The sequence below is a fragment of the Desmodus rotundus genome, chromosome 10, assembly GCF_022682495.2.
Source record: "Desmodus rotundus isolate HL8 chromosome 10, HLdesRot8A.1, whole genome shotgun sequence".
NCBI lineage: Eukaryota > Metazoa > Chordata > Mammalia > Chiroptera > Phyllostomidae > Desmodus > Desmodus rotundus.
In genome coordinates this window covers 60,354,364-60,381,362 of record NC_071396.1, presented here as the reverse complement: position 1 = coordinate 60,381,362, position 26,999 = coordinate 60,354,364, and the positions used below count along the sequence as shown (strand labels likewise).

General features: G+C 44.7%; 2 protein-coding genes across 14 annotated transcripts in view; one reads left to right on the top strand and one right to left on the bottom strand.

Moving 5' to 3' along the window:
- CFAP100 (cilia and flagella associated protein 100) overlaps positions 1-21,460 on the top strand; it is a 48,615-nt gene extending 27,155 nt beyond the window's left edge. For 2 of the 3 annotated variants that reach the window (XM_045187643.2, XM_045187641.2), the window contains 7 exons: positions 198-230; positions 309-435; positions 6,086-6,134; positions 6,212-6,363; positions 17,852-17,987; positions 19,120-19,325; positions 20,301-21,324. In XM_045187643.2, the coding sequence (XP_045043578.1) occupies positions 198-230; positions 309-435; positions 6,086-6,134; positions 6,212-6,363; positions 17,852-17,987; positions 19,120-19,325; positions 20,301-20,556 (959 nt within the window). In that variant the 3' untranslated portion in view covers positions 20,557-21,324. The other variant, XM_045187642.2, reaches the window with a different exon arrangement.
- ZXDC (ZXD family zinc finger C) overlaps positions 4,153-26,999 on the bottom strand; it is a 59,282-nt gene continuing 36,435 nt past the window's right edge. For 5 of the 11 annotated variants that reach the window (XM_053912229.2, XM_024580162.3, XM_024580163.4 and 2 more), the window contains 2 exons: positions 24,686-24,787; positions 22,077-23,529 (listed from right to left, as the gene is read on the bottom strand). In XM_053912229.2, coding sequence (XP_053768204.1) covers positions 23,443-23,529; positions 24,686-24,787 — 189 coding nt within the window. In that variant the 3' untranslated portion in view covers positions 22,077-23,442. Of the gene's footprint in view, positions 6,341-22,076; positions 23,530-24,685; positions 24,788-26,999 lie in introns of those variants that run through there. The other 6 variants (XM_045187639.3, XM_045187640.3, XR_008425248.2 and 3 more) reach the window with 5 other exon arrangements.

Genomic DNA, 26,999 nt, shown 5'->3' with positions numbered 1-26,999 from the left:
GCCACTGGTGGCTCAATCCAAGCACCTACTTGGGGAAGTGGGGCTGGATCTTAACTCAAACCCTAGGGGCTTTCCTCCTATGCACCTCCCTCATTCTGCCACTGAGAGGTCCTGGGGAAACTTGTGCCCCCAAGCAGTGTTGCTGCTGGCCTGATTCTAGCCAAGGCCATCTGAGACCCCTCCCTTGCTTCCTGTAGGACCAGGGATCAAGGGCAAGACAGGCTCCAGAGGTATGTGGCTGCCCCAGGCTGGAGGGCCCCCCACCCTGGGTTGGGAACCCATAGAAACTATTCCTCTGCTTCCTTCAGATGGGCAGGGCCCAAGGAAACCCTGGAAAGTGCTGCAGGTGGTACGGGCAGGGCAGATCCTGACCAGCGCCATGAGCCTCCAGCAGGAGAATCTGCCCAGTATGAGTGTTGGGCTGGACCCCAAAGGGTGAGTGGACTTGGGAGAGCTGCAAAGGTGGCTGGGGCCAGGGTAGGGGGTTACTCCCCAATGGTTCCAGGCCAGGAGTACCCAGGATGGGCCCAGATTCCCTGAGGGGAAGAATGTGAGGAGGGGCTGTTCCCATACTGGAGAGTATACAAGTACAGTCTGACTTCAGTTGGAAAATCAAGAGGTTTTCTCAAGAAAGGTTTATTTCTGCTTGATTCAGTAAACTTAAGCCTGGGGTGGCCCACTCAGGTGCGTGAACAGATGAGGGCAGCCAGGTGGACAGAACGAGATGGCACATGCCCCATGCCAGCACTCTGTCACCAGGGAGTGCTGGCCCAGGGGCCAGAGCTCCAGAGCTGGTCAAGAGAAGCCAGAAGTCTAGACTTTATAAAATCACCCAGATTTAAGTATGATGGTTACTTTCAAATTTTCTAAAAAACACAATGAGGGAAAACAGAAACCCCAAACAGATCCATGGTCTAGTGCAAATCTGTCCCTCCACTCCTTAACCTCCAAGGCCAGAGCTATCCTCCACCCACCCCACCTGGTTCATAGGATGGGCATATGTTTAGTTGCTGGACCACCCAGTCACTGCTCTCTCACTGAAACATTCACAAAAATCACAACTCTATAGAAGGTGTAAAAGCTGAGAGGTCCCTGTGTACCTCCTTCCAGGCTATTGGCCCGGGAAGCTACAGGCAGTGCTGCAATGAGTTTATTATTTCCTGCATGTCTTTTCAGCCACTTTTAAGCAAATAATACATTGAACCATATGTAGGTCAAAAGAGTACTGGCATGTCCTTATGATTCAGCCTAAACACAAGCAAAGGAGATTTTCTTATGCCCACCCTTCCTTTCACAAGGGAGCTGACCTGTACATGTCACTATTTCTCCATTAGCAATATTGCCAGGGTAGGTCCAAAGGCAGTCCTTTTTAGCCAGGGTTCAAGCTTCCCTGGTGGCCTGTCTTGCCCCTGACATCTTGATGCTGGCGGGAATAAAACTCACAAGATGAATTTTGGGGTCGAGCACTGACCACAGCATCGGCTGACTGGCATTTGCCTTCACAGTGCCAGGGTCACTGCCAGGATGTTCTCCTCTCCCATGGACTCTGGACCACCTCGGGCCAGAGGGATGAGGGCCTGGAGAACCATGTGGTGAGCCAGGACAGGTGGCTGGCAGGTTTGGAGCCAGGGTAAAGAAAGAGAGAGAATTTAATTGGTTGATGTTATTTAGGGGCTAGTAAGTCCACATTCTGCAGGCAGGCCAGCAGGGTGCAAACCTAAGGAAGCAAAGCTGCTGCTATCACTTGAGTCCAAAGGCAATGGTCTGGCAGAATCCTCTCTTTTTTGGAGAAGGTCAGTCTTCCTCTATTGAGGCCTTCAACTGATTGGGTGAGGCTCACCTATATCATAGAGGGTTAGCTGCTTTACTCAATCTACTGATTTAATGATGGAGAGCAGGATGACAGCTGGGGATGGGGGAGATGAAGAGATGGAGGGATTAAGCAAAAAGCAAAAAGGACTCATGGACATGGACAACAGTGGTGATTGCTGGGGGAAGAGGGGTGTAAGGGGACCAAAGGGCAATGGAAAAAAATAAAGATTAAATTAAAAAACATACACAAAAATACATAAAACATTATTTTTGATAATATTGATAAAAATAAAGAAATGTATCAATTTACAGACAACTTAAAGGTTATAAAAATTATTAATCTTATCTAAAAAAACACCTCCACAGACACATCTAGAATAATGTTTGACCTAGCCAAGTTGACACATAAAATCATCACAGGGACTCAAAGCTGGATCTGCTAACCATGCAGAATCATGCCAGTGTCTGACAGCTTCATCAGTCACCTAGGAGGCTCTAGCTGAAGGTCAGGTCTCCTGGGCAAGTTCCAGCTCCAGTGACTCTTGACTTGTATGTAGTTCCTCCAGCTCCCAGGTCCAAGGTCCCAGTTCCCATCTCTGGGACTGCCAAGCACCTCTCAGACACCTCCTGGATACCTTCCTGTTATGCTCTCCAGCAGTGACCAGTGACCACAGGACAGATCTCCTCCTGCCCTACTCCCAACCTCCTCCCTCCCCAGCCAGCCCCTGCCCATCCTCACACTTCACCATCCTCTCACCACCCCTCCCCAGGTGCCCCCATCCCCTGTGCCTCCAGCTCAGCCACTCCAAACTCTAGTACCTTCTGGAGGGACACCCACATGACAGATGAGGAAACTGAGGCACAGAGCAGACAGATAGAGTTGGAACCCTGGGCTCCATAGTCCACCCTTGGGTCCAGGACCTGCAGAGGCCAGGAAGTTTCTGCAAAGCCGCGATATGATCAGATTTAGGTCTTCTTTACTTTTTTTTCTTTTATATTGAAGTGCTATTGACATCACAAAATGAACAAATCTTAAGTGAACATTTGGCTTTTTACATAAGTATATACCCACATGACCATACCCAGATCCAGACAGAACACAATCCCAAGGCCCAAAACACCATGGTGCCTCTCCCAGTGAGAACCCACACCAGAAATTAACCACTGTTTTGACCTCAATCACTCTGGGTCACCTTCCCTGTTCTTGAACTTGATGCACTTAGAACGCCACCACTGCGCTCTGGTTCTAGCTCTTTTCACTTCACACTTGCCTAGCTTTGTGCAGCCACAGGCTGCTCTTTGCACCTGTTTTGTAAGCCACTGTGGGGTAAAAAAGCCCTGCTGTCTTGGTCCACTCTCCTATTGGTGGCCATTTTAGTTATCACCCATCCCTGGTTATTTTGATTAAAGCTACTTACAAACATTCTTGTACTTTTCTAACTGAGCACTATTTCTATGGAAATAGGGGTGGAATTATTGGTTCATAGGGTAGGCATATGCTTAGCTTTAGTAGCTTCTGCCTGCATACATGAGAGTTCCAGCTTCCCCACTTCCTCATCAAATGGTATTGTCAGTCCCTCTCATTATTCTGGCAGGATTGTTTTGAAATATATATTGAGAGGAAATTTGAGGTTCCATAAGGCCAATAGATCAGGAGATGACTACCTTTGTAAAGCTGGTTTGTTTCTCACAGTTCCCAGAGGAGGAGGCATGCCATTCCCTGGGAGCCACCTCGGCAAGCACCAGGGTGGTCAGGAGGCAAAGGAAGCAGAGAAACTGTGAATAGGAGCCTTTATTGTGGTTTCTGCAGGCAGGAATATGTGAGGCAGGTTAAGTGGGCTTAAACTGGCTGGTTTGAATAAATTCAGGCCTCTGGGACACACTGGCTATCCCTGGTTGTCTGGTACTTGGCCCTGGTAATGAGGCAGGGAGATAATGCCTCCAGTGTGAGAGCTTGGGATATGAGCACTGGATTGGTTGCTTTGCATTTGAAAAGCACATTCAAGGGTGTTCATCCCTCCAGAGTCAACATGGCCTCAGATATCAAAATATAAGAATACAGAAAATCAAAGACAGAGTTAATACAGGGGTGAGGTGATATATCATGATTTTAATGATACTTTCTTGATGAGAAGTATGATAGCCAATCAGATATCCTTTGTGAAAAGTGTCTGTTCAATTTTTGTACATTTTTTATTGGATTGCTGGCCTTTCCCTTCTGGTTTTCTATTATTACTTTGTATATTCTGCATGCCAGTCCTTTATGTAATAAGTCTAGTATAAGTATCTTCGTCTAGTCTCTCTTATCTTATTACTCTCAATGTTATCTTTTGAGTCAAGTTTACCAATTTTGCTTTTATGATTGGTGATTTTGTGTCCTATCTAAGAAACCTTTGCCAATCCCAAAGTCACTAAAATAGTCTCCAATGCTTTCTTCTGGAAGCTTCATGGTTTATCAGCTTGAATGAAGGTGGTGGTAGTGGGGATAGGGAGAATGGGTAGCTCAAGGGCTCAAGAACTTCCCCTTCATTCTGCTTCTCAGGATCTGTATCTTTTGCTCATCCCTTTATGTATCCTGTCTTCTGTCCTTCCTTCTCTCCAGTGGCCTGGCCACCCCCTCCCATGGTTCTGTCTCCCACTGTTTGCTGAGCTCCAGGCCCCCCATGGTGTCCCCCTCCTTAGATGTTCTCTACACTCAACCTCCCATATCCCAAACTGATACTTCTCCAGCTGGAAGGTGGCCCAAGTGCTACCCATTTGCAAGCTCATGTTCATCTTTCTGAATCATGGTCATGCCTTATGGAGAAGAGTAGCCACCACTTCGGGGCCAGGCACATACCATGGTTTATATACTCTGATCCCTGCAACCCCTGCCAGTGGGGACTGCTATTTCCAGTTCAGTTTTGGATGGAGGCTCCAAGAGGTTAGATACGCATGCATGTTTCCTCTGCCTAGGTTGCCCCTCAGCCCTAGAGCTACCACTGTAAGGTCTTGTGTTGGGACAGCCCCTGAAAATAGAGGTCTGGAATCACTCTGTCCTGGGTTTGCATCTGGGCCTCTCCATCTATTAGCCATGTAACCAGGCCTCTGTGTACAGTTGGTCAGGGTATGATGTACAAGGTGCTTAGCCAAGAGGTTGAGTGGAGACTAAAGTCCAGCCCACACCCCAGGCTGTGTCCCTTTTTTATTTTTTGAGTTTTTCTAGTATTTTATTCAACTCTAAAAGTAAGGTACTTTTAATATAGCATGCCAGTAGAGGTCGCCTACATTGTGTCCAGATTCTTAAAAACAAACCTTATGTGCCAGCAATGTCCTACAGGTGACCTTGGGCAGGTGACTAGATCTCTGAGCTGCATGTTCCTCATTTGCCAAATGGGCATTGATGTGTACACAATGTGAGGCACAGGCCCAGTGAGTGCTTAGTATCCTCTCCCACAGGGCCCTGCAATTTTCACCTCTCCACAGCAGACAGGTCAGGGCCTGGAGTCTCTCAGGCCTCAGCCCAGGTTCCTCTGGCCATTCTTCAGCCAGCAGAACCTGTAAATCCTGGGTGGGAGCCAAGGCTGGAGCAGGTGAGAAAGGGTGATGAAAGATATCAGGCAAGATTGGGTCCCCATCCAGTAGAGCCTTCCAGGGACCCACACCAAGTGCTCCAAGCCTGCAAAGCCTTTCCTGCACTTATGTGGGCTGGCCCAGGATGGTCTCTGCCCCTGTGGGGTGCTCAGGGTTAGTTGAAGGCAGCTGTGTCACAGGACAGCTATGAGGGCAATCAAGGACAACAGTCAAGGACATACCTAAGTAAGACAGATGGGCACAAAAGGACCTGAAAGTGGCTTTTAAAAAAGGATAGCAAATGGAGAGGGGCAGTCTCTGTAGTGGGAGCTGCAAGTGCTAAGGCCTTGAGGCAGGGCTGGCTTCTGGAGAGACAGCTAGGGAGCTCACAGGGCAGGAGCAGAGTAACCTCGGGCAGTGGGGGAGGCAAGGGTTGGGAGGGCAGCAAGGCCCCCACAGCTCCCAGGTGGAGGCCAATTTTTATTCTAACTGGAGTGAGATGAGTTAATTGAATTTAAAACTAGCCACCTGGTTGCTGTGTGACAACTGAGGAACCAAGAGGAAGCTGATACCACCACCTGGGCAACCTGTAGAATGGACAAGGAGGACAAGGGGTGTGAGGGTGGAGAGATGCTGTGTAAATGCCAGGATTCTACACCCCTGGGGTAGGGTACACATCACAGGCTGGGCCCTGGTGCCCTGAACCCACATCTCTCCACAGGTCCAGCTCTGCCCTCCCTGTGCAAGAGGACCCAGACAGTGATGGGGAGGTCAGTGGCCCCACTCCTGGCAGGCCCTGAGGGGAGCCGACGACCCCCCACCTCTCACACACACACACTTGTTGCAGGAATTGGAGCTGTACTTCACAGAGCCCCAGCAGCTCCTGGATGTCTTCACAAAGCTGGAGGAGCAGAACCTCTCACTGATCCAGAACACACAGGAGATGGAGGAGACCTTGGAGGAGCTGAGCTTCACCCTGAAAAACACCCAGATCCGTATGTAAGTCTCAAGTGGGGCCACCCGGGCCAGTGAGGGGTGAGCTCTGTCACTGACTCTCATCTTGGAACCCCCATAGTCACTGGGAGCTGGACTGTATGTGCCACCCTCACACCCTACCTGTCCATAGCCCTGGCCCTTCCCTGACTTCCATTTTTTGGAAAGCTCTGTTTGAAGGCTGTGCCTGGTTCTGGTGAGATGTGCCCTATTGGGCAGGGAGACTGAGGGTCATAGGGAACCAGGAGTGTTCTGGGAGTAGGTCATGTGGGTGGGGCCACACCAGACTGGTCCATTACCACCTTGGAGCAGTCTGAAGCCAGAAAGGGGACATCCTAAGGACCTTTCACCCGAGGTACATTCTGCTGGTGCCAGGCCCAGGAGAGGTGGGCTGGGCAGAGTCAGGCAGGGGCACTAGGTGAGGCCTGTTGGGAGCAAGGAATTCACTCCCAAATACACACTGAGCACCTATGCTGGGTCAAGCCTGAGTCTAGGCCCTCAAAGGATAAGGTAAAGCCCTGACTCATGGAGCTGACATTCCATGAGAGCAGACAAACAACAGACAGGCCCACATATTTGATTTGTAGATACTGACACATGCTAGAAGGAAAATTAAAAGAATTATATGAGAAGGGGGCTCAAGTGGAGAGTGGCACAGATTGATGAGGGCAGTAGAGGCTTCCAGGGGAAAATGTCATTTGAGTCAGGCACTTCTTGGGTGATGGGAAGCCAAACAGTGATCTGGGAAGAGGGTGCCAGGCAGAGGGAAAGTAAGTGCAAAGGCCTTGAGATGGGAGCCAGCCCAAGGATTCAATGTCCCACAGGGAAAATATGTTCCTGAATACCCATGCCATGTTGGCCCCTGTCCTGCCATGGAGAGTCCCCTGTTGGGAATCTCCACAATTATGTGAAATTACCAGCTTTCAGGCAAAATTGTGTTTTCTAGAAAGCTGGGAGGTAGCAGAGACACACACAGAGATGAATTGGAGAGAGGCAGACAGCCTACCAGATTCCAAGAACCTGGTGAGAGGACACACACATGCATACACACACCTCATAGAATCCTGGAGGTATTGTCCAGTAACTGGGCTTAAGCCAGCTGAGCCATTCCAACAACTGAGCCATACTAAGAGCAACAACACTTTATTTCAAGGGAGTCACAGCCCATATACATTTAATTTCCATGAACTCAACTACTCTTCCTCAGGAAAAAAACAAAAAGCAAACAAAAAATACAACAAATAAACCATCTGAATAGGCTTATTTATTGAGGAAGTTGAATCAATAATTAATAATCTTCCAAAACAGATGAATTCTACCAAACATTTAAGGAAGAAATTATACCAATTCTGTATAATCTCTTCCAGACAACAGAATACTTGCTAACTCATTTTATGTGGCCAGTATTACCTTAATACCAAAACCAGACAAAAATATTACAAGAAAACTATAGGCTAGTATCTCTCATGTACATAGATGTAAAAATCCTCAACAAAATATTGAATTCAACAATATATAAAAAGAATTATATACCAAGACAAAGTGAGATTTTCCCCCAGATGTGTTAAGCTGCTTCTGCATTTGAAAATCAATTTGAAAAGCAATTAACAAGCTAATGAAGAAAAATCACATGACCTATCAATAGATGCAGAAACAGCATTTGATAAAATTTAACCACTCATAATAAAAACTCTTAGTAAAAAAATTCTTAGGATTAGAGGGGAACTGCCTGAACATGATAAAGGACATCTACAAAAAAACCTTACAGTTAACATCATATTTAAAGCTTTCCTTCTAAGATCAGAAACAAGGAAAGGATATCCTTTCTCTTCATTCCTTTTCAACATAATACTGGGAGTCCTAACTAATGCAATAAGACAAGTAAATGAAATAAAACATATAAAGATTGGGAAGAAAGAAATAAAGTTGTCTTTGTATATGACATGATTCTCTATAGAAAATCTGAAAGAATCACAACGACAAAAAAGCCCCTCCAAAAACTATAAGGCCACTGCAGCAAGATTATAGAATCCGAAGTTAATACACAAAAGTCAATCACTGTCCTGTACATCAGCAATGAAAAAGTGGGATTTGAAGTTGAAAACAAAATACCATTTACATTAGCACCCCAGAAAATGAAATAATTAGGTATAAATCTAACAGAAATTTGTAAGACCTATATGAGGAAAACTACAAAATTCCAATGAATGAAATGAAAGAGTTAACTATATAAAGAGCTATTCCATGTTCATGGATAGGAAGGCTTAATATTGTCAAGATATCAGTTCTTTCCAAGTTGATCTATACATTCAATGCAATCCCAGTCAAAATCCCAGCAAGTTATTTTGTAGATATTGGCAAATGATTTTAAAGTTTAGATGGAGAAGCAGAAAACCCAGAGCACCCAACACTATACTTATGGAAGAAGAAAGTTGGAGGACTCACACTACACAACTTGAAGACTTATTATAAAGCTACAGTAATCAAGATATGTAGTATTGGTAAAAAGAATAGACAAATAGATCAGTGGAACAGAAGCCCAGAAATAGACTCACACAATTATAGTCAACTAATCTTTGACAAGGGAGCAAAGGTAATATAGGTAAGCCTGCTTTCTAAAAGTTCAAGTTATACCAATTTGCTTTTATGAAAGACCTACATTATTACCTGTTTTATCTGAAAGAAATCTAAAGAGGATTTTCACTTTTATGAATAAAGCTGTTATCATACTAATGTAGATCTTTCATAAAAGTGAAGTAGTATAATGCAAACTTTTAGAAAGGAGAGGATACTCTGCTTGGTGCTATTTTAGTTTACAAAAGGTTTCACAAGGATGCTCTACTTTCAGATAACAGGGGAAACCTGTTTAATGAAAACCTTTTCAAGAAACACTGCTGAAACAACTGGACATCCACATGCAAAAAAAATAAATCTAGACATAAACCTTAAATCCTTCACAAAACTAACTCAAGCTCTGACTGGTGTGGCTCAGTTGGTTGGGCATCATCCCACAAAGCCAAGGGTTGCTGGTTCAGTTCTCAGTCAGGGTACATATGAGAGGCAACCAATCAATGTTTCTCTCTCACATTGATGTTTCTCTCCCTCTCTTTCTCCCTCCCTTCCTGTCTCTCTAAAAACAAATAAATAAAATCTTTAAAAAAACTAAAAATGGATCATAGACCTACATATGAAATGCAAAACTATAAAATTCCTAGAAGATAGCATAGGAGAAAATCTAGGTGACCTTAGGTATGGTGATGACTTTTTAGATATATCACCAAAGCAAAAATTCACTAAAGAAAGAATTGATAAGCTGGACTTCAATAAGATTAAAAACTTCTGCTGTTTAAGAAGCAATGACAAGAAAATGAGAAAACAAGCCACAGGCTGGGAGAAAAATATTTGCAAAACACCTATCTGATAAAGAACTATTATCCAAAATAAACATAGAACTCTTAAAAGTCAACAATAAGAAAATGAACAACCCAATTGAAAAATGGGCCAAAGACCCTAACAGACACCTTATCAAAGACAATATACATACAGATGGCAAATAATCATAGGAAAAGATGTTCAACAGCAGATGTCATTAGGGAATTGCAACTTAAAATAAGATAGATACTGCTACACATATACGGCCAAAGTCCAAAACTTACACCACCAAATGCTGGTAAGGATATGGAACAGGAATTCTCACTTATTGCTGGTGGAAATGCAAACTGGCACAGCCACTTTGGAAAAGTTTGGCAGTTTCTTACAAAATGAAACATACTCTAACCATAATTTCCAGTAATCGTGTTCCCTGGCATTTACCTAAAGGAATAGAAAACTTACGACTATTCAAAAACCTGCACACAGCCCTGGCTGATGTGGCTCAGTGAACTGAGTGCCGGCCTTCGAACCAAAGAGTCAGTGGTTTGATTCCTAGTCTGGGGCACATGCCTGGGTTGCAGACCAGGTCCCCAGTGGGGGGCATGCAAGAGGCAACCACACATTGATGTTTCTTTCCTCTTTCTCCCTTCCTTCTCCTCTCTAGAAATAAATAAATCAAATCTTAAAAAAAAACCCTGCACGTGGATGTTTATGGCAGCTTTATTCATACTTGCCAAAATTTTGAAGCAACCAAGATGTCCTTCCATGGGTGAATAAATAAAATGTGGTATATCCAGATAACAAAATATTACTCTTCACTAAAAAAGAAATGAGTTATCACGCTATAGAAAGACATGATGGAACTTTAAATGTATATTGCTAAGTGAAAGAAACCAATCTGAAAAGGCTACACACTATATGACTAACTATTGGACATCCCGCAAAAGGCAAAACTATAAAGATCAGTGGTTGCCAAGGCTTAGGGCAAAGGAAGGATGAATAGGTAAATGACAGGATTTTTAGGGCAGTGAAACTATTCTGTATGATACTGTAATTGTGGATACATGTTGTTACATATTTTTCAAAACCCGTAAAATGTACAACACCAAGAGTGAATCTCAAGTAAACTATGGACTTTGGATGAGAATGATGTGTCAGTGTAGGTTCATCAATTGTTACGAGTGCACCACTCCCAGGCAGGATGTTGACAGTGGGAGAGGTGGAGGGTGCAGAGGATATTTAGGAAATCTCTGTACCTTCTGCTTTTAATTTTGCTGTGAACCAAAAACTGCTTTAAAAATGAAGTCTCTGTTTAAATAATACATACAACAGTAAATGATCAGTCTATTCCGACAGTGGAACAAAGGGTGGCTGTGTTACAGGAATGTTCACAGCAGTTATTCATAATAGCCAAGACCTGAAAACTACCTACATCCATCAGTAGGTGAGTGTATAAACAAAATGTGGTATATCCATATCATGTGCACTAGATTTTTTTTAACATAATATACAGGGTCCAGCAGAAGTAGCACCTGCTTCAGTGTGGTTGGTAGAGTAATAATATGGGTGTAATAATTTAAAGTTTTAATTTGAACATTTCACCTAAAATGTCATATGGTGTACTTGGGTGTGATATTGTTATGTTTCAAAATTACATGCTTATGATTTTGTAATAAAAGGGGTGTTTTTGTGCTAGACTCTGTATATTTATTTTTCAATTACAGTTCAGGTGTCCAACATAGTGGTTAGGTCACTTATATAACTTACAATGTGATCACCCTGATAAATCTTGTATTCACCTGACATCATACACAGTTATTACAATATTATCGACTATATTCCCTATGCTGCACTTTATATCCCCATGACTGCTTTTATAACTGGCGATTTTTACATCTTAATCCCTTCCCCCCTTTTCACCCAATCCCCACCCCTCTCATCAGGCAAGCAATCATCAAAATGCCCTCTGTATCTATAAGTTTGTTTCTGGTCTGTCCATTTAATTTTTTAGACTCCACATATAAGTGAAATCATATGGTATTTGTTTGACTTATTTCATGTAGTATAATACCCTTTAGGTCCATCCATGATGTTGCACATGGCAAAATTTAACTCTTATTATGGCTGAGTAATATTCCATTCATCTATCGATGGGCACTTAGGTTGCTTCTATATCTTGGCTATTATAAATATACTGCAATGAACATAGGGATGCGAGTCTTTTCAAACTAGTGTCTCGGGTTTCTTTAGATACTCAGAAGTAGAATTGCTGGATCCTCCTTTGTCTCTTGTTATAGCCTTTGTTTTAAAGTCTACATTGTCTAACATAAGTAATACTATTCCACTTTTTCACATTTCCATTTGCATGAAATATCTTTTTTCTATCCCCTTACTTTGCCTGTGTCTTTCAATCTGAAGTGGGTCTCTTGTAGACAAATGTATGGGTCTTGTTTTCTTATCCATTCAGCCACCCTGTCATTTGATTGGACCATATAATCCTTTAAAGTAATTATTGATAATTATGTCATTATTGCCATTTTTTATTTGTATTTTTATCTTTTTTTCCTCTTCTTAAAGTCCTTTAACAATTCTTGTAATACTGGTTTAGTAGTGATAAAGTCCTTTATAGCTTTTTTCTGGGATTTTCTTCTTTTTGATGCTATTGTAAATGTAATGGTTTTTGTGTTTTCCTTTTCAGATTGTTCGTTATTTGTGTATAAAAATGAACAAACTATGTTACCTTTGTGTTCTGCTATTTTGCTGAATTCATTTATTAATTCTAACAGATTTGTTGTGGAGTCTTTTATTAAAACGTTTTTAAAAGATTTCATTGATTATTTTCTAGAGAGGAGGGAAGCAAGGGAGAGAAATATTGATGTGCGAAAGAAACTTCGGTGCATCACCCCACACGCCCCTGACTGTGGACCCAGTCAGCAACCCAGGCATATGCCCTGAAGGGCAAATTGAACCTGTGACCTTTCTGTTCACAGGACAGCACTCAACCCACTGAGCCACACCAACCAGGGCTGTGGTGGAGTCTTTAGGGTTTTCCAGATGTAAGATCATTATCATGGGTAAACAGGCAATTTTACTTCTCCAATTTAGATGCCTTTTTTTCTTACCTAATTGCTCTGGCTAGAAGGTCCACTACTATATTGAATAGAAGTGGTGAAAGTGAGCATCCTTACCTGTTCCTGAACAGGTGACCTACTTACACCCAAGCTGCATATGGCCTCTCAGTCTTTCACCACTGAGTATGTTTGCAGTGGGTTTCTCATATATGGTTTTTATTATGTGGAGGTAGTTTCCTCCTATTCCTATTTTGTTGTGTTTTTTCATGAAAGGACATTAAATTTTTTCATATCCTATTTCTGCATCAATTGAGATGATCTTGTGGTATTTTCCCTTCATTCTGTTAATGTGGTATATTACCTTTTCATATTTTAAACCATCCTTGCATTCCAGGAATAAGTCCCACTTAGTTGTGTTATATAATCCTTTTAATATGCTGCTGAATTCTGTATGCTAATATTTTGTTTAAGTTTTTGAATGCATGTTCATAAGGGATATTAGTTTGTAGTTTACTTTCTGGTAGTATTTTTGACTTTGGCATCATAGTTATTCTGGTGTCATAGAATGAGTCAGGAGGTGTTCCCTTCTCTTCAACTTTTTGAAAATGTTTAAGAAGGATTGGAATTAGATTTTGGTTACTGATTCAATCTCCTTACTAGTTATAGTTCTATTCATATTTTCTATGTCTACATTATTTAGTCTTTGTAGATTTTGTTTCTAGTAATTTTTCAATTTCATTTAAGTTATCCAATTTTAGGGATGTACAATTGTTCACAGTACTCTTATCCTTTTCATTTCCACGGAACCAGTAGTAATGTCCTCACTTTCATTTCTGATTTTAGTAATTTGAGTGTTTTTCCTCAGTCCATCTACACTAAAGGTTTGTCAACTTTGATCTTTTCAAAAAGAACCAATTGTTTTTCTATTCCCTATTTTGTTTTTCTCTTCTAATCCTTATTATTTCCGTCTGCTAGCTTTGAGTTTAGAATATTTTAAAAATAAGTTATGTAAGCTGTAAAGTTAGATTGATTTCAGATCTTTCTTGGTTTTTTTAAATGTGTTTATAACTATAAATTTCCCCCTAAGCACCACTTCCTCTGTGTCGTGTGTTGGTATGTTGCATTTTTTTAATCTCTCAAGTTTTTATTTCCCTCAAGTTTTGTTTATCTGGGAATGTCTTAACTTATCCTTCACTTTTAAACGGCAATTTTGCCAGATACAGAATTCTTGGTTGACCATGTTTTTCCCCCTTTGAGTACTTTGACTATATTGGCCTGCTGTCTTCTGGCCTCCAAAGGTTCTAATGAGAAATCTGCAGGTAACCTACTGAAGGCCTTTTATTGTGAGAATTTGCTTCTCTCTTGCAGCTTTCCAGATGCTTTGGCTTTTGATTATCCTGTGATAGTCTTATTATAACATGTCTCAGTGTGGGTCATTGATTTCCTTTTACTTGGCAGTTCCTTGTGCTTCTTGGATATTTATATTCATGTCTTTCATCCAATTTGGCAAGTTTGCAGCCATTATTTCTTCATTCTCTGTACTTTCCTCTTTCCTTCTCCTTCTTCAACAAGCAAGATGTGTATATTGGTCCTCCTGATGGTGTTCCACAGATTTCCTTAGGTTCTGTTTTATTTTTTTTCTTTCTGTTCCTCAGCCTTGATAGCTTCCATTGTCCTTTCTAAAAGATCGCTGATTCTTTCTCCCTGCTCAAATCTGCCTTTGGATCCCTCTAGTGGGATTTGAATTACTGAAATGAATTTTTCATTTCAGTAATCTTGTACGTTTCAGCTCCAGCATTTCTAAGGCTATTGCTTTATTAATATTTCCATTTCATTCACATTGTTTTCTTGGCTTCCCCCACATCTTCCTTTAGTTATTTGAGCCTCTTTTAAGACAGTTGTTTTAAAGTCTTTGTAGTTTATCTGCCATCAGGTTTTCTTAGGAACAGGTTCTGTTGCTTTTTTTCCCCATCTGAGTGGGCCATACTGTGTGCTTTTGTGTGCCTTGTGATTTTTGTTTCTGAACATTTAACATTCAAATCTAATAATGTGGTAACCCTGAAAATCAGCTTCTCTCCCTACACCAGGATTGTTGTTATTGTTTTTATATGCAAGTTGTAGGCTGTCTCTTTGCTGAGCCTGAGGTGTAAACTTAAGGTCTCTGAGCCTTAACCTGGGCATGCACAGTCACTTTCTAGTTTTCCCTATATATACCTTAACATCTTCGGTCTTTAGTGTCTGTCTTTCAAAAGGGGGGAAAGCAAAAAATGAAGGGAGGGAGAAGCACCAAACCTTTAAATCCCTTGGAAGTCACTTCAGCCAAGGAAGAGGAACTTACAGCAATACAGGGAGCTGCAACAACAATCGCTGTATGTCTGCCCCTCTGTGATCAGAAGCATCAATCAGTAATTGAGCAGATACCCAATATTTGGAGGAGATGGTCCTTTTTTTCCCACAAGAGCTCCCACAGGCTATGCAAGCTGTTGCAGGAAACTTACACAGCTGCCTGCCACTGGGCTGGTAGTTGGGTAGTTGTGTCAGAGTTGAAATCGACTGAAATTAACTGCAATTACTATCCAGGCTTCCCCTGGAAGTTGTCAGCTTCACTATTCCAGAATTCCAAAATAGTTTTATTAGACACGTTCTGCCAGTGCAATTGCTATCTAGGTGGGGAGACGGATTCCTAGGGCTTCTTACTCTGCCATCTTCCTCTATTTTAAAATATTTTGTTTTTGTTCTTTCTTGCTATTTCTGCAGTAATATGGTAACTTTTGTTTGGTCTTTTGAATGACTTATTTACATTTCTTGGTGTTTGCTTTTTTTCTTTACTACCTGTCTAGTAAACTGTCTGGTTGTATGTCCCTAGGTATTTATAAAGGAATCCTCTTTCTTGTTACCTTAACAAAAAACAAAACAACAACAACAAAAAAACTTTTTGTAAATTCTCCAATTCAGGCCAATAGCTCTAAGAAAATTTCCAATATACAAACATATATATGAGAATAGAATAATGAGTCCCCAGTCCCATCACCATCTTCAACACTGCTCAACTCAGAGCTAATATCCTTTCATCTAGACCCCACCCATGTCCCCATTTTCCGTATTATTCATAAGCAACTTGCAGGCATTGTATCATTTGATCTATAAATATTCAATATTTCTTACACAATAGGGCTCTTTAACATAACCTCAAAAACATCATCTTTAAAAAACCAGCAACCCTTATTATTTAATATCAATAATCCTCATATTATTGCATTTTAAGATATTAGATTGAATCAGAATCCAAATTAACACTCCTCAATTGGTTGTCTTTAAATCCATTTTGATCTATAGGTTCCTTCGCCATCTTATGTCCCTCTCCAGTCCAGTTGTTGAAGAAACCAGGTAACTTTTCTGGCAGGAAAGTGCTCCTCAGACTCTGTGTGCACACTGGACTCCGCATGGAATCTTGTGAAATGAAGTCTCTCACGGGGTAGGTCCAGATCAAAGCCTGGACTCTGCTTTTATGACAAATACGCCGGTAACACACGTCAGTCTGAGGACCAACAAAGAGCTGTGTGTCCCTTGTGCCTCTGCATTTCCTATAAATTGGAGGTGGGACCCAGTTGAGACAAAAAGACTGTCACCCAACAATTTTACATTTAAAGAGAACTAGTAGGGGGTAATGATCCCAATCACCTGAAGAAGTAGAAAACCAACAACAAACCACCACCACCATATCCACATAACAAATGAGAGCAGAGGTGAAGCAGCACAGTGCCAGCTGTAGGATATGTAGGAAAGTACACCGGCCAGTTAAGGCATAGGAAAGTGAAGGAAGTATTAGAAACCAGGTTAAAGCCGAATGCAATCATGTATCCTTTAGAAGACATACCACTGGCCTCCAAAGGTGCTCAGGGTTGGAGGGAAATAGGGCCTGATGTCAGGAGGTGCTGTTGTCACCCCAGGCAACCTGCTTGCGTCCAAGCTGCATGTAGCCTTTCTGACCACCACCTCTGAGACTCAGACCAGCTCTGTACTACTCACACTCACAGTCTTCTGGACTATGGTGTCGCTGTGGCCCTGTGTCGATGCATGTGACAGATCATGGGACCCCTAGTGGGCAAGAGCTGCGGCCCATGGCACTTTGCTTAAGATGGAGAAAATGTCAGTAGGTTTTAACAGATGGAGAGATAGCCATGAAATCATCATAGGGATGGGGGCCACCTCTGGGCCTCCCAGGCACTGTTGGTGAAGTGGCCCAATTTGCATGAGACCTGGTCATTGTGACCAGGATTTGCATGCAACTGCCTGCACTGGGGGAAGCCATGCCAGCCATGAGAACTGAGATTTCAGCTTGGGAAACCCCCCAACATATAAGGGTGTCTGTCATGATTGTGATTTTCATTATTTTTTTAAAAATTTGTATCATTTAAAAGTTGATGGTTGTAATTACATTCCTAAATATTTAGTCAAGAGAACTGTAAACAGTCCTTACAAAAACCTGTCTGTGAGTGTTCATAGCAGTATTATTCCCAAGAGCCAAAAGATGGAAAGCCACATGTACTTCAACGGATCAGTGGCTCAGCAAAGTTCAGTCTGTCCACACAATGGACTATTATGCAGTCATAGGACTGTAGTCCTGACACATGCCACAATGTGGATGAACCTTGAAAACACTGAACTGAGTGAAAGAGCCAGACACAAAAGGCTACATGTATATGAGTTCATGTTTATAAAATGTTCAGGAGAGATATAAAGTAGAGGGAGAGTGAAAAATGGGGAGTGACCGCTAATGGGTACTGGGTTTCTCTCTGGGTGATGAAAATGTTCTAAAAGTAGATTATGGCAATAATTGCACAACTTTGTGAATATATTAAAAACTTTTTTTTAATGTTAAAACTCTTAAATTTTACCCCTGCATCTCACAGCTCCTTTGACCCCTGGACATGCACTTTGCAGTCATGGTCCCTTAGCCCTCAGGAGAGTAGAGGAAGTGGTGAGGCTCAGAGAGGTAAGGTGCCCAGGGTCACACTGAGTGAGCTGGGTCCTGCTGGTCCCCCATCCAGGGATAGAGAGGTCAACCAACTGAAGCAGTGGATCACCACATTGATGATGGCCATCACCAAGGAGGAGGAGACAGCTGCCGAGCTGGAGCTCAAAGCCCGGGTCTTCCATTTTGGCGAGTACAAGGGTGCTCAGGAGGTAGGTCCCTGGATTGCAGCCAGCAGGTGGTGGGCAAGGAAGGAATGCAGGTGGCCACAGGCTGGCAGTAGGAGGTGGGGGTCCTATTCCAGGCACCTGCTGGGAGGGGGCCCAGGGCCTGTAGCTGTGACAGTGGGAAAGCAAGGCCCGAGGTTCAGCCATGCTCAGGGTCTGCCACAGTCCCTCGCCATGTCTAGGCTCTGTGGGCCAGACCAAGGGGCACTGGCTTGAGAAAGCTCTTGGTCCCCAAACCCAAGGCATCCCCTGCGTTTCTGCTCCATGGCTATTCAGCTGCCCAACACACCTCCTCCATTCCTTTTCATTCAACAAACATGTCTGCTTCTTAAACCTATACAATGTACCCACAAGATGACCCTGCTTGGTAGAAGACAGGCACATCCCCTGGCCAAGCTGGGTGAGAATTCTGAAGGCACAGGCCAGGAATGTTCCAGGCAGCGGGACCAGAATTTGGCACACACCTTTCTTGATAGCACTTCCAGCTTCCTAATTCATCCAAATTCCTATTGCAGGCACTGGGCCAGGTACACAGGATGCCACAATGAGTAGGCTGTGGATCCCCCACCTCTTGTTGGTTGTCACTGGGTACCAGCTATGCCCTATGCCTGGCTTAAGCCTTTTTGTCTGCTGTTTCTCATTTAGACCTCAGGCCCACTTGTGTGTCCGGGGGATGGTTAACTTTTTCTGAATGTCAAAACAAGCCCAGAGAGGGGAGTTCATTGGCCCAGGACCACACAGAAAGTAGGTCACAGGATGTGGTCTTGTGGGGAGCTGAGGTCAATGTAGGGGCAGTGGAGAAAGGGCTCCCAGGAGGAGGGGACAGGGCCTTGGTGGACACATTGAGGCAGCTGGGGGGGGGCTGAGGTACAGGCAGCCCCAGTGGAGACTGGAACTCAAGATTTGGCTGACCACAAAAGAGCAAAGGGGTCACAGCTCTGGCCATGGTAAGTCCAGGTGTCCAAGTTCTGTCCTCCCCCATGCTTCCTGAGTGTTTACCTGTACTGAACAAGGCCCTGGGAGGTCCACCATGCCACAGTGAAGGCAGACCATGAAGTGGGGAGTGGGGGCAGACATAAGCCCAAGTGACCCCGCTGGTGGATTGCCCACTTTGCAGGACAAGCTGTTGGAGAGTCTCAACCACAAGGTTCTGGATGTGTACCGGCACTGTGTCGGTGTCCAGCAGGAGTCCAACCTGGGCACTGTACAGATGCTGACCATCATTGAGCACCAGATGGATGAGCTGCTTGAGAACCTGGAGCGTGTGCCCCAGGTCAAGGTCGAGCAGGCTGAGAAGGCCAAGGAGAAGGAGCGGCGCCAGAGGTGAGAGCCTAGGCTGCCCTTCTGGGCTGGCCCTGTTATCCTGTTCTCCAAGAACTCCCAAGGGGACTGGATCCAGGTCCTCCATGCTGGGAGGGCCAGCAGCCAGGACTCTGGGGGAACTGGAGGGGGCACCAAGCTCAACCCAGTGAGGGAAGCCCCTCTTGTGGAGAGTGGGATGTTGTGGAGTCAGGGAACCCAGGAGCCAAGGTGAGGTGTGGGTAGCACACCCTCACCTCTGAGGACAAGGGACATTTTCCTGGCTGGATTGGAGAAGACATTGGCGCTGCCAGAGCCCAGGGAAGGGGCAAAGATTCCGACAGCAGCTGGGGGGGGAGCCCAAGGTTTAGTGGCATGGGCATAAAGGTGGAGCTGGCAGTGTCAGAACACTAGATACAGGTGGCATGGACCCGTCCTCCAAGGAGAAGCCTGGGGAACTCCCCATAGGCCTAGTTGGGTGCAGATGAGTTCCAGAGGCCATGACTCCTCTGGCCTGTGGGCTCCTGGATCATTCAGTCCTGTGCAGAGCCCTGAGACACAGCCATCTGTCTCTCCCATGAACACAGGGGCTCCTCCTCTAGTGCCCTGCTCAGGGCAGACACTGGGCAAAGGTTTGAGAAGTACAAACAGGAAGAAGACAAGGCTACTAACTTTGCTGGGGTCTGGGCCTTCAAGAGTGATGATGGGGAAGCCCTTGGCACGTCAATCAGTGACCAGGGGATGAATCTAGGAACCTGGGCTTCCTGAGGGTATGAGATGATGGCCCTTCGGTTGTCTCCCAGAGAAGCCTGGAGGTGGGATGCCCTCAAAGGAGCAGCAGCAGAACCATGGCCCTGCCCTGGAAGCAAAGGGTGGACAGGAGTGGGAAATCTTCTCAGAAGATGGTGGGCTGTGGAGGAAGGGCCTAGGAACAGAATTTGGCAGGTTCCTCTGGCCCCTCTAGTCTTCAATCCATTTCTTGCTGTCATTATCATCCAGGCTCCGGGAAGAGAAGGCCAAGATGCAGAAGCAGCTTCAAGAAGAGCGTCTGCAACGGGCCCAAGCCCGGGCCCAGGCTGAGATCAAGAAGAAGGTTGGCAGGGTGGCCCTGAGGAGCTACTGCTGGGCAAGGGTCCCACAACCAGGCACAGTGGGGCTGGGAAGAAAAGAGGGCCTGCAGCCAAGCCTGGTTCACCAAACCCTTAGCAGATGCAGTTGTGGGCATCTTGGGGCCTTAAGATCAAGGCCTGGGTAGAGCAGGGTCTCCCATTCCTGGGCCTACTACCCCTCAGGGCTGCCCTCCCCCTCCTCCAGAATCCTTCCCCTGGGGCTGCCAGTCCTCCTGCACACACTCCTGGTCAGTGACTGGCCTGGTTATGCCCTCCCAGCCCCGCCCAGGTGTAGGCCCTGAGTACAGAGAGCTAGCACAAAAGCTCAGCTGTCCAGAGTCTCACTATACAACCTATACTTCAGGCCAAGCTCATCACCTATCCCTAGGGTCCCCCAGATTGCTGTGTCCCAAGGCCTCCAACCCCACAGTGAATGGGCAGAACTAGCCACTTGCCTCTGGCCCTAGCACAGGAGGCATGGTCTCTAATGCGGGCCCAAGCCTGAATATGGCTCATAATGGACAAACAAGGCTAATGGGCTTTCCCTGGAATACACCAGCACTCTCCATTCTGTGGCATGGAAAATGGCAGACATTGCAGGATACCCTCCATAATCCCCACAGCAAGAGTTATTTCCTATCTGTATTTCCAGGTATTCACCACCCCCACTGCCCCCACACATGTAGGGGCTGGCACCCCAGGGCATAGGCCTTGGTGCTGGACACACTCCTGAGTCGGCTCAGCAACTGCAGCCCCCAGCCTGCAGCTGACAAGGAGTGACCAGAGGCTGGGACGGCTCACAGGGCCCCATAGTCCCAGCTCCCCAGCCTCCTGGCAGGGGTGTGACTTCTCAGCATCTAGGCAGCACCTCTGGTATACTGAAGCCACCAGTATAGGCAGAGAGTCACTGAGTCTGCTACCTCTGCAGAGAGGCAGAAAGTTGGTGTGCCGCTCCCGGCCCCCGGTCTTGAAAACCAAGAAAGAGCCTGAGTACGAGCTGCTGGACAAGGAAAAGGAGGAGCAACTGTTCTTCTTCACCTAGGCTTCATGGCGTTGGTCTGGCTGACAGTACAGGAAAGATGGCAGCAGGAAGCAAACAGGGCTGTGTCAGAGCCCAATGCAGCCATCGCTGTGCCCCTCGTGGTCTCCTGCTGTATGTTTCCTTACTCATATGAAATAAACCCCATGACTCTTTGGTGTCTAAGGCCTGTTTAAGGAAACAGACCCTTTCTCCAAATGCCAGTGCTCCTCTTTAATCATTTAACACTAAGCAAATGCTTCTGGTAAGGAGTCTATCTTGGCTCCCATCTAAAACAAATGCTTTTTGAGAGACGAAAGCCAATTCCACGCTGGGGTGTAGTGTGGGACTAGCCCCAACACAAAGACAAGAAAAGCAGCAAGCTGGGCAGATGGAAGGGTTATTACTACTGACTGCAAGAAAAAGTGATGTCAACACTATACACACAATTTCTTAATTTAAGCCATGAGAAACCTTCAGTGTGTAACTATACAAAAACTTTTATTCATTTGCACTAGTAGTTGGCTCCATGGCCAACAGGGAACCTCAGTGGCCATAAAACTGACAGCCAATAGCAATCACTTTGTAGTGGACATTCACTGGGGACGTACAGGAGTAAGGTCCAACAATTCTGTCCTCCTTTGGTAGACCAGTGCAGTACGATCACCCTTGGCAGCCAGGCCTGGCTGGGGCATTCTGGAGGACCTGGAAGCTGAGCTAAATCAGCACAGAACTTTAGTTTGTGACGCAGCACAGAGTTCTGTATGAACCATTTATAAATGGGGCCTAAATTTCTTCAGGTGCAAAAGCACTGAGCAGGAGCAGATGGCACCTCAGAACCGGACAGAGAGGAATCACAATCAAATGCTGGGGTCACTCCCAAAAGCCCAAGTCCAAAAACTCAAGAAACAAGAAAACTAAGAATGTTCAGAGTTTGGATGATTCCAAGTCTGAAAACCAAAATAGCGTCTGAATAAACACACACTTCAAAAGGCACAAGGCAAGCAGCATTTCTGAGTGACCATGTCCAGTGTACTAACCAATTAACAAATAAGTATGTGCAAGGTTATCTGCTTGTCTCCTTCTGCAATACAAAACTTACTCTGTAAAAATATACGGTCACATATGATAGCACATCTTCAATCTCAACAAAAACATGTACATTCCATCATTACAATCTGGCACATAATTTATAGTATTCAGAACATTATAAACCACTGTCAAATTACTATTAAATGGTAGTACCCAAATACAGAATTTAGAAGAATAATTTGGAATGTTTCAACTCTACCATCCACAAACTATGAGCTTAAAATTCAGGCTACACAGAGGGCTTGCTAACAGGGACCCCAATGTGCCCACTTCACCCTGAGTATTTTCCTCTCACACAAGCAGCCTGCCTGGTCTGCCTGAACATGGATTAAAATTTGGCTTCCTATAACAACAAGCCCACTTCTGCCCCACAGTGTGACAAAACCCAACTATAAACACCATCCAAGGGGTTGGGAAACAGCCTGTTACATAGTTCTAAGAAAGGGAAATGGGGTTTTTAGATCTCTCTCGGGGCAAATGCTGAAACACCAAAGCTGAAAGACCCCATTTGGTTTTACTACAGATAAAGTTGTATTTGACTATGGAACTTGTACACTATTTCCTGCACAAGTCTATTTTATTAAATGCAACTGGTTCTACATGGCTCAGATCAAATGGGACAAGGGGTATGCACACACAGGCAAGAGAAGAGGTGCATGCTTTGCCAGGAAGGCAATCCTTGCATCACTGAAGCACTTTGCTTGGACAAGGCAGTTTCAAATGGTATAGCCTCAAACTGGTTCCTGATAGAATATAGGAAAAACATTTTCAATAAATGTACCCAAAAGTCTCTGAAGAACTAGGCTGGCCTTCTGAGCAGAAAGCAAGTGGGTTCTCACCCAGGCCTGCAAGACCACGTAACAGAGTCACAGGACACAGACTGGAGGTGTCGCCCTTGGGTCCCTCAGGTAGAGGGCTGCTTTCACTGAAGGTCCTGCAGGTTGATTGTGCTGCCTGGGCAGTGCGTATCCTCAGGCCCAGCGTCCCCTCCGGCTGCAGGAAGCACCTCCTGCAAAACCAAGCAGAGTAATGAGGGGGACAGAGCAGAGGGCTAAGGTGGTGTAGGACTACCTCACTGCCACTCAACTGGCAGCACAACCTGTAGGGCCAGCCAGTAAGGTGCTCCTGACTTTTCTCAATTAAAAAGAACTTGTTTTGCCCTTATGTTTAAACATATGTTCCTTGAAGAAATTTAAACAAAAGTAAGGATAAATAAACTCAATACTATATTACAGGTTTTCTCAAAAAGTAAGACTATCCTTGTCTAACCTATAACCCTGTTCCCTGAACTTCATATGTGGGAAGAAGCACCTTTCCTAGTTACTAGGCGTCCATCTGCATCATCAGTGGCTGACCAGACCTCCAGCTGCACCATCATCATCCATCTAATACACCTCTTCATGCCAGAGAAATATTCCTACATCATTGGAGAGGCCATGATTACCAGCTTTTGGCTACTTATATCCTACCTTATTTCTTTAGGAGTGATCTCGTGAGTGGGAAACAGCCACAATATAGAAGACACTAATGAGGCTTTCTGGATAGGTGTTACCAAACCACCCTCCAACTTACCCCCAACCCGGCAGTCTAGGAGCTCCCACCCCCACCCCCACCTCATACCAGAGCTTTATTCTATATTCATTTTTGACATTAAGGAAAATGTTTAACAGCCCAATTTGAATTCAAGTAAACTAAAATTACTATTTGTATGGATTTTTAAATACATATTTAAGCTTATCATTAGAAATTTAATATGTTGGATACTTTCATTATTTTATATCCAAATTACCCACAGCCACCTATACCCAGCTTAACCACTTACTTAAGCAAACTCTTTAATTTGTCTGGGTCTATTTTCCCACAGGTTAAAAACTAACTTCCCACAGAAGAAAGTGACTAGAATTTCTACATATAAAATGTTTTAAAGAGTATTTTCACCTTCTTTACAAGTAGGAGTTACAATGAATAGGGAGGAAAATTTGGGCTTTAGTCTTACTTAGCCTTTATTTCTTGGCCACTTACCACCTTTTCTAGAAAGCAGTACATATGCTGGCAACCAACCCAACGAATCTCCACCCAAGCCCCACCTCCATGACCAGCCTCGGAAGTTGGATGCTTCATGATAGTCTTACTAACAAACCCAAAGGGCTGTAAAGGCATCAGACCTGGAGGACATAGACAGGCAAACTGATGGTGAACAGGGGGTGGAAGGTAGAAGGCTGCGGGCTGAGCACCAACGGCAAGACTCCTTCACCTGAAGGGTCATCCTGGGGAGGCAACAGCACACGTTTTATTAACCAGGCATGACAGCATTCCTTACCTCAGCCTGAGATATCTAAGTATGATATGCAGCAAAACTAGGCAAGGCACCACCTGGACTCAGGTGAAGCCTGAGAACTCTGCAATAAAAGCAGGGCTAGGACCTGCTTGCCCCTCCTTCTGGTCCTTATTGTCTCACCTTGATCCCAGCCCAAGGTCTAGTGGGCTAAGCAGGGCCTGAACCACCTACGATCAGCTGTTCCTCCCTCCTAAGCCCTTCTTCTGCAACTTTCCCATATTCTCCCACACTCAAATTCCTCCCCTTAGTCCAAATGCCAATTTCTCTCCTGTTTGTTGTTCTTGAACTCTGGTGGAGACTTCGGCCTCTGTGTCCTCAGTGCTCTCCAGCAGACTTCTCAGACCACACAGGTAGGCTCATCTCTGCCCTGGACCCAGCCCTCAGTCAAGCTGGAAGGGACTAGAGAGATGGAAAGTCTTTTCAAGAGGGGGAGGCTACCAGGCACCTAATCGCCCAATTCAGGAAAGGAACACTACTTAACACTTTGCCTGTCTTTCATCTGCACATTCTGCCCATGGCCATCCACAGCCCTCACTACTCAAATCCTGGTGCCACCACCACCATTAGCACCTCTCGTTCCTTCCACAGCCTCAGGAACCTTCTGTGTAAAGCACTGAACACTATCATTCCCATTTTTCATATGATAAAACAGAGGCCAGAAGTGCTTAATTAGCTGCAGACTACACTAGCCAGCAAGGGAAAGATAAAGGACTAAAACTCAGGTTTTTCTACCTCAAAGCTGGCAATTTTAATTGGGTATCTCTTAGAAAAATAGCCACTGCTTTCCACAGTGGCTGCACCAATTGGCCAAAAAAAGAAGAAAAATTTACCCTTTGCAACAGCATGGATGAACCTGGAGAACATTATGCTAAGTGAAATAAACCAGTCAGAGAAAGACAAATACCACATGACTTCACTCATATGTGGATTTGAATGGGCAAAAAAGCTAAATAGAGACCAACTCATATATAGAGAGCAGGCTGACAGCTAGCTGTTGGGGGGGGGGGGCGGGGAATGTTAGAGAGTGGAGGGATCAAGCAAAAAGGAAAAATTACTCATGGACATGGACAACAGTGTGGTGACTGCAGCGGGGAGGGGATATAAGGGGGATAAATGGTAATGGAAAAAATACAATTAAAAAAATTTTTTTTTAAAGAAAAATAGCCACTGCTCCTTTTCCAACTAGTTCCTGTTCTTCCAGTGGTACCAGCCTCTCTGTAGTATCCATTTCAGAAACTTGAGTCCTGCCTTCTTCACTTCTGACCTATCAGCCCTGACTATGTTCAGAAGGTTCAGGCCAGTCTGCCTCACACACACCCTCTACCTCCACTATCTCTAACTTGGGAGAATCTTTCACCTCTCTGCAGACAAGTCCCACAAAATCTTTACATCAGCTCCTGGTTTTCGACAGCATGGTCATTCACTGGGCCCATCTCCCAAGCCCTCCCCAGGCTCTGCCCAGGCCATTCCTGCCTCTCTTTCACTTATCTGAACCCTACAGACAGACTATTAACGGTCAACATAGTCCTATCTTCTTCATGAACCTGTCCCAGGACTACAGACCCCACAGATGGTACTACCCTCCTCCCTCTTCCAGACCAGCTCAGGACTCAGATGTCCTATGACATCTCCTAATTGTGCCCTGGCCACATGGTGCTCTTTGGCTCCAGAGTACCCAGGACACAGAAAGTTACTCAGTGAAGAGGTAGCATGTGATCAGGTCATGTCAGAGGGACGTACCCTCATCTTTTAAATCTCTTCTGTCCTAAAACCCAAATTACCTTACTTCCATATTCTGGCCCCTCTGGCCCCTCAAAAACAAGACTGGCAATAAAAGTGTATACAGAGGTATAGAGGTGAATGTGTCCAGTGAGTGTTCATGGAGTGGCTACCAGCTGCAGACAATCTGCTAGACTATGGGCACAATCTGAGAGGTGGCTGGCCCTGCCCTTGAGGGGTTCAGTTTGGTAAGTAAGAAAACAAGAAGAGAAAAAAAAAGCTAGCAAGTTTAATATATAAAGGCTACATCCTCTAGAGTGCTGCAAGTAGACCCCAGAGATGGGGGTGACCAATGCAGCCTGAGAAATCCCCTTCACCCCAGCCCTGAAAAGAGAAGTAGGGTCTGGGGTGGGGCAGGCAAC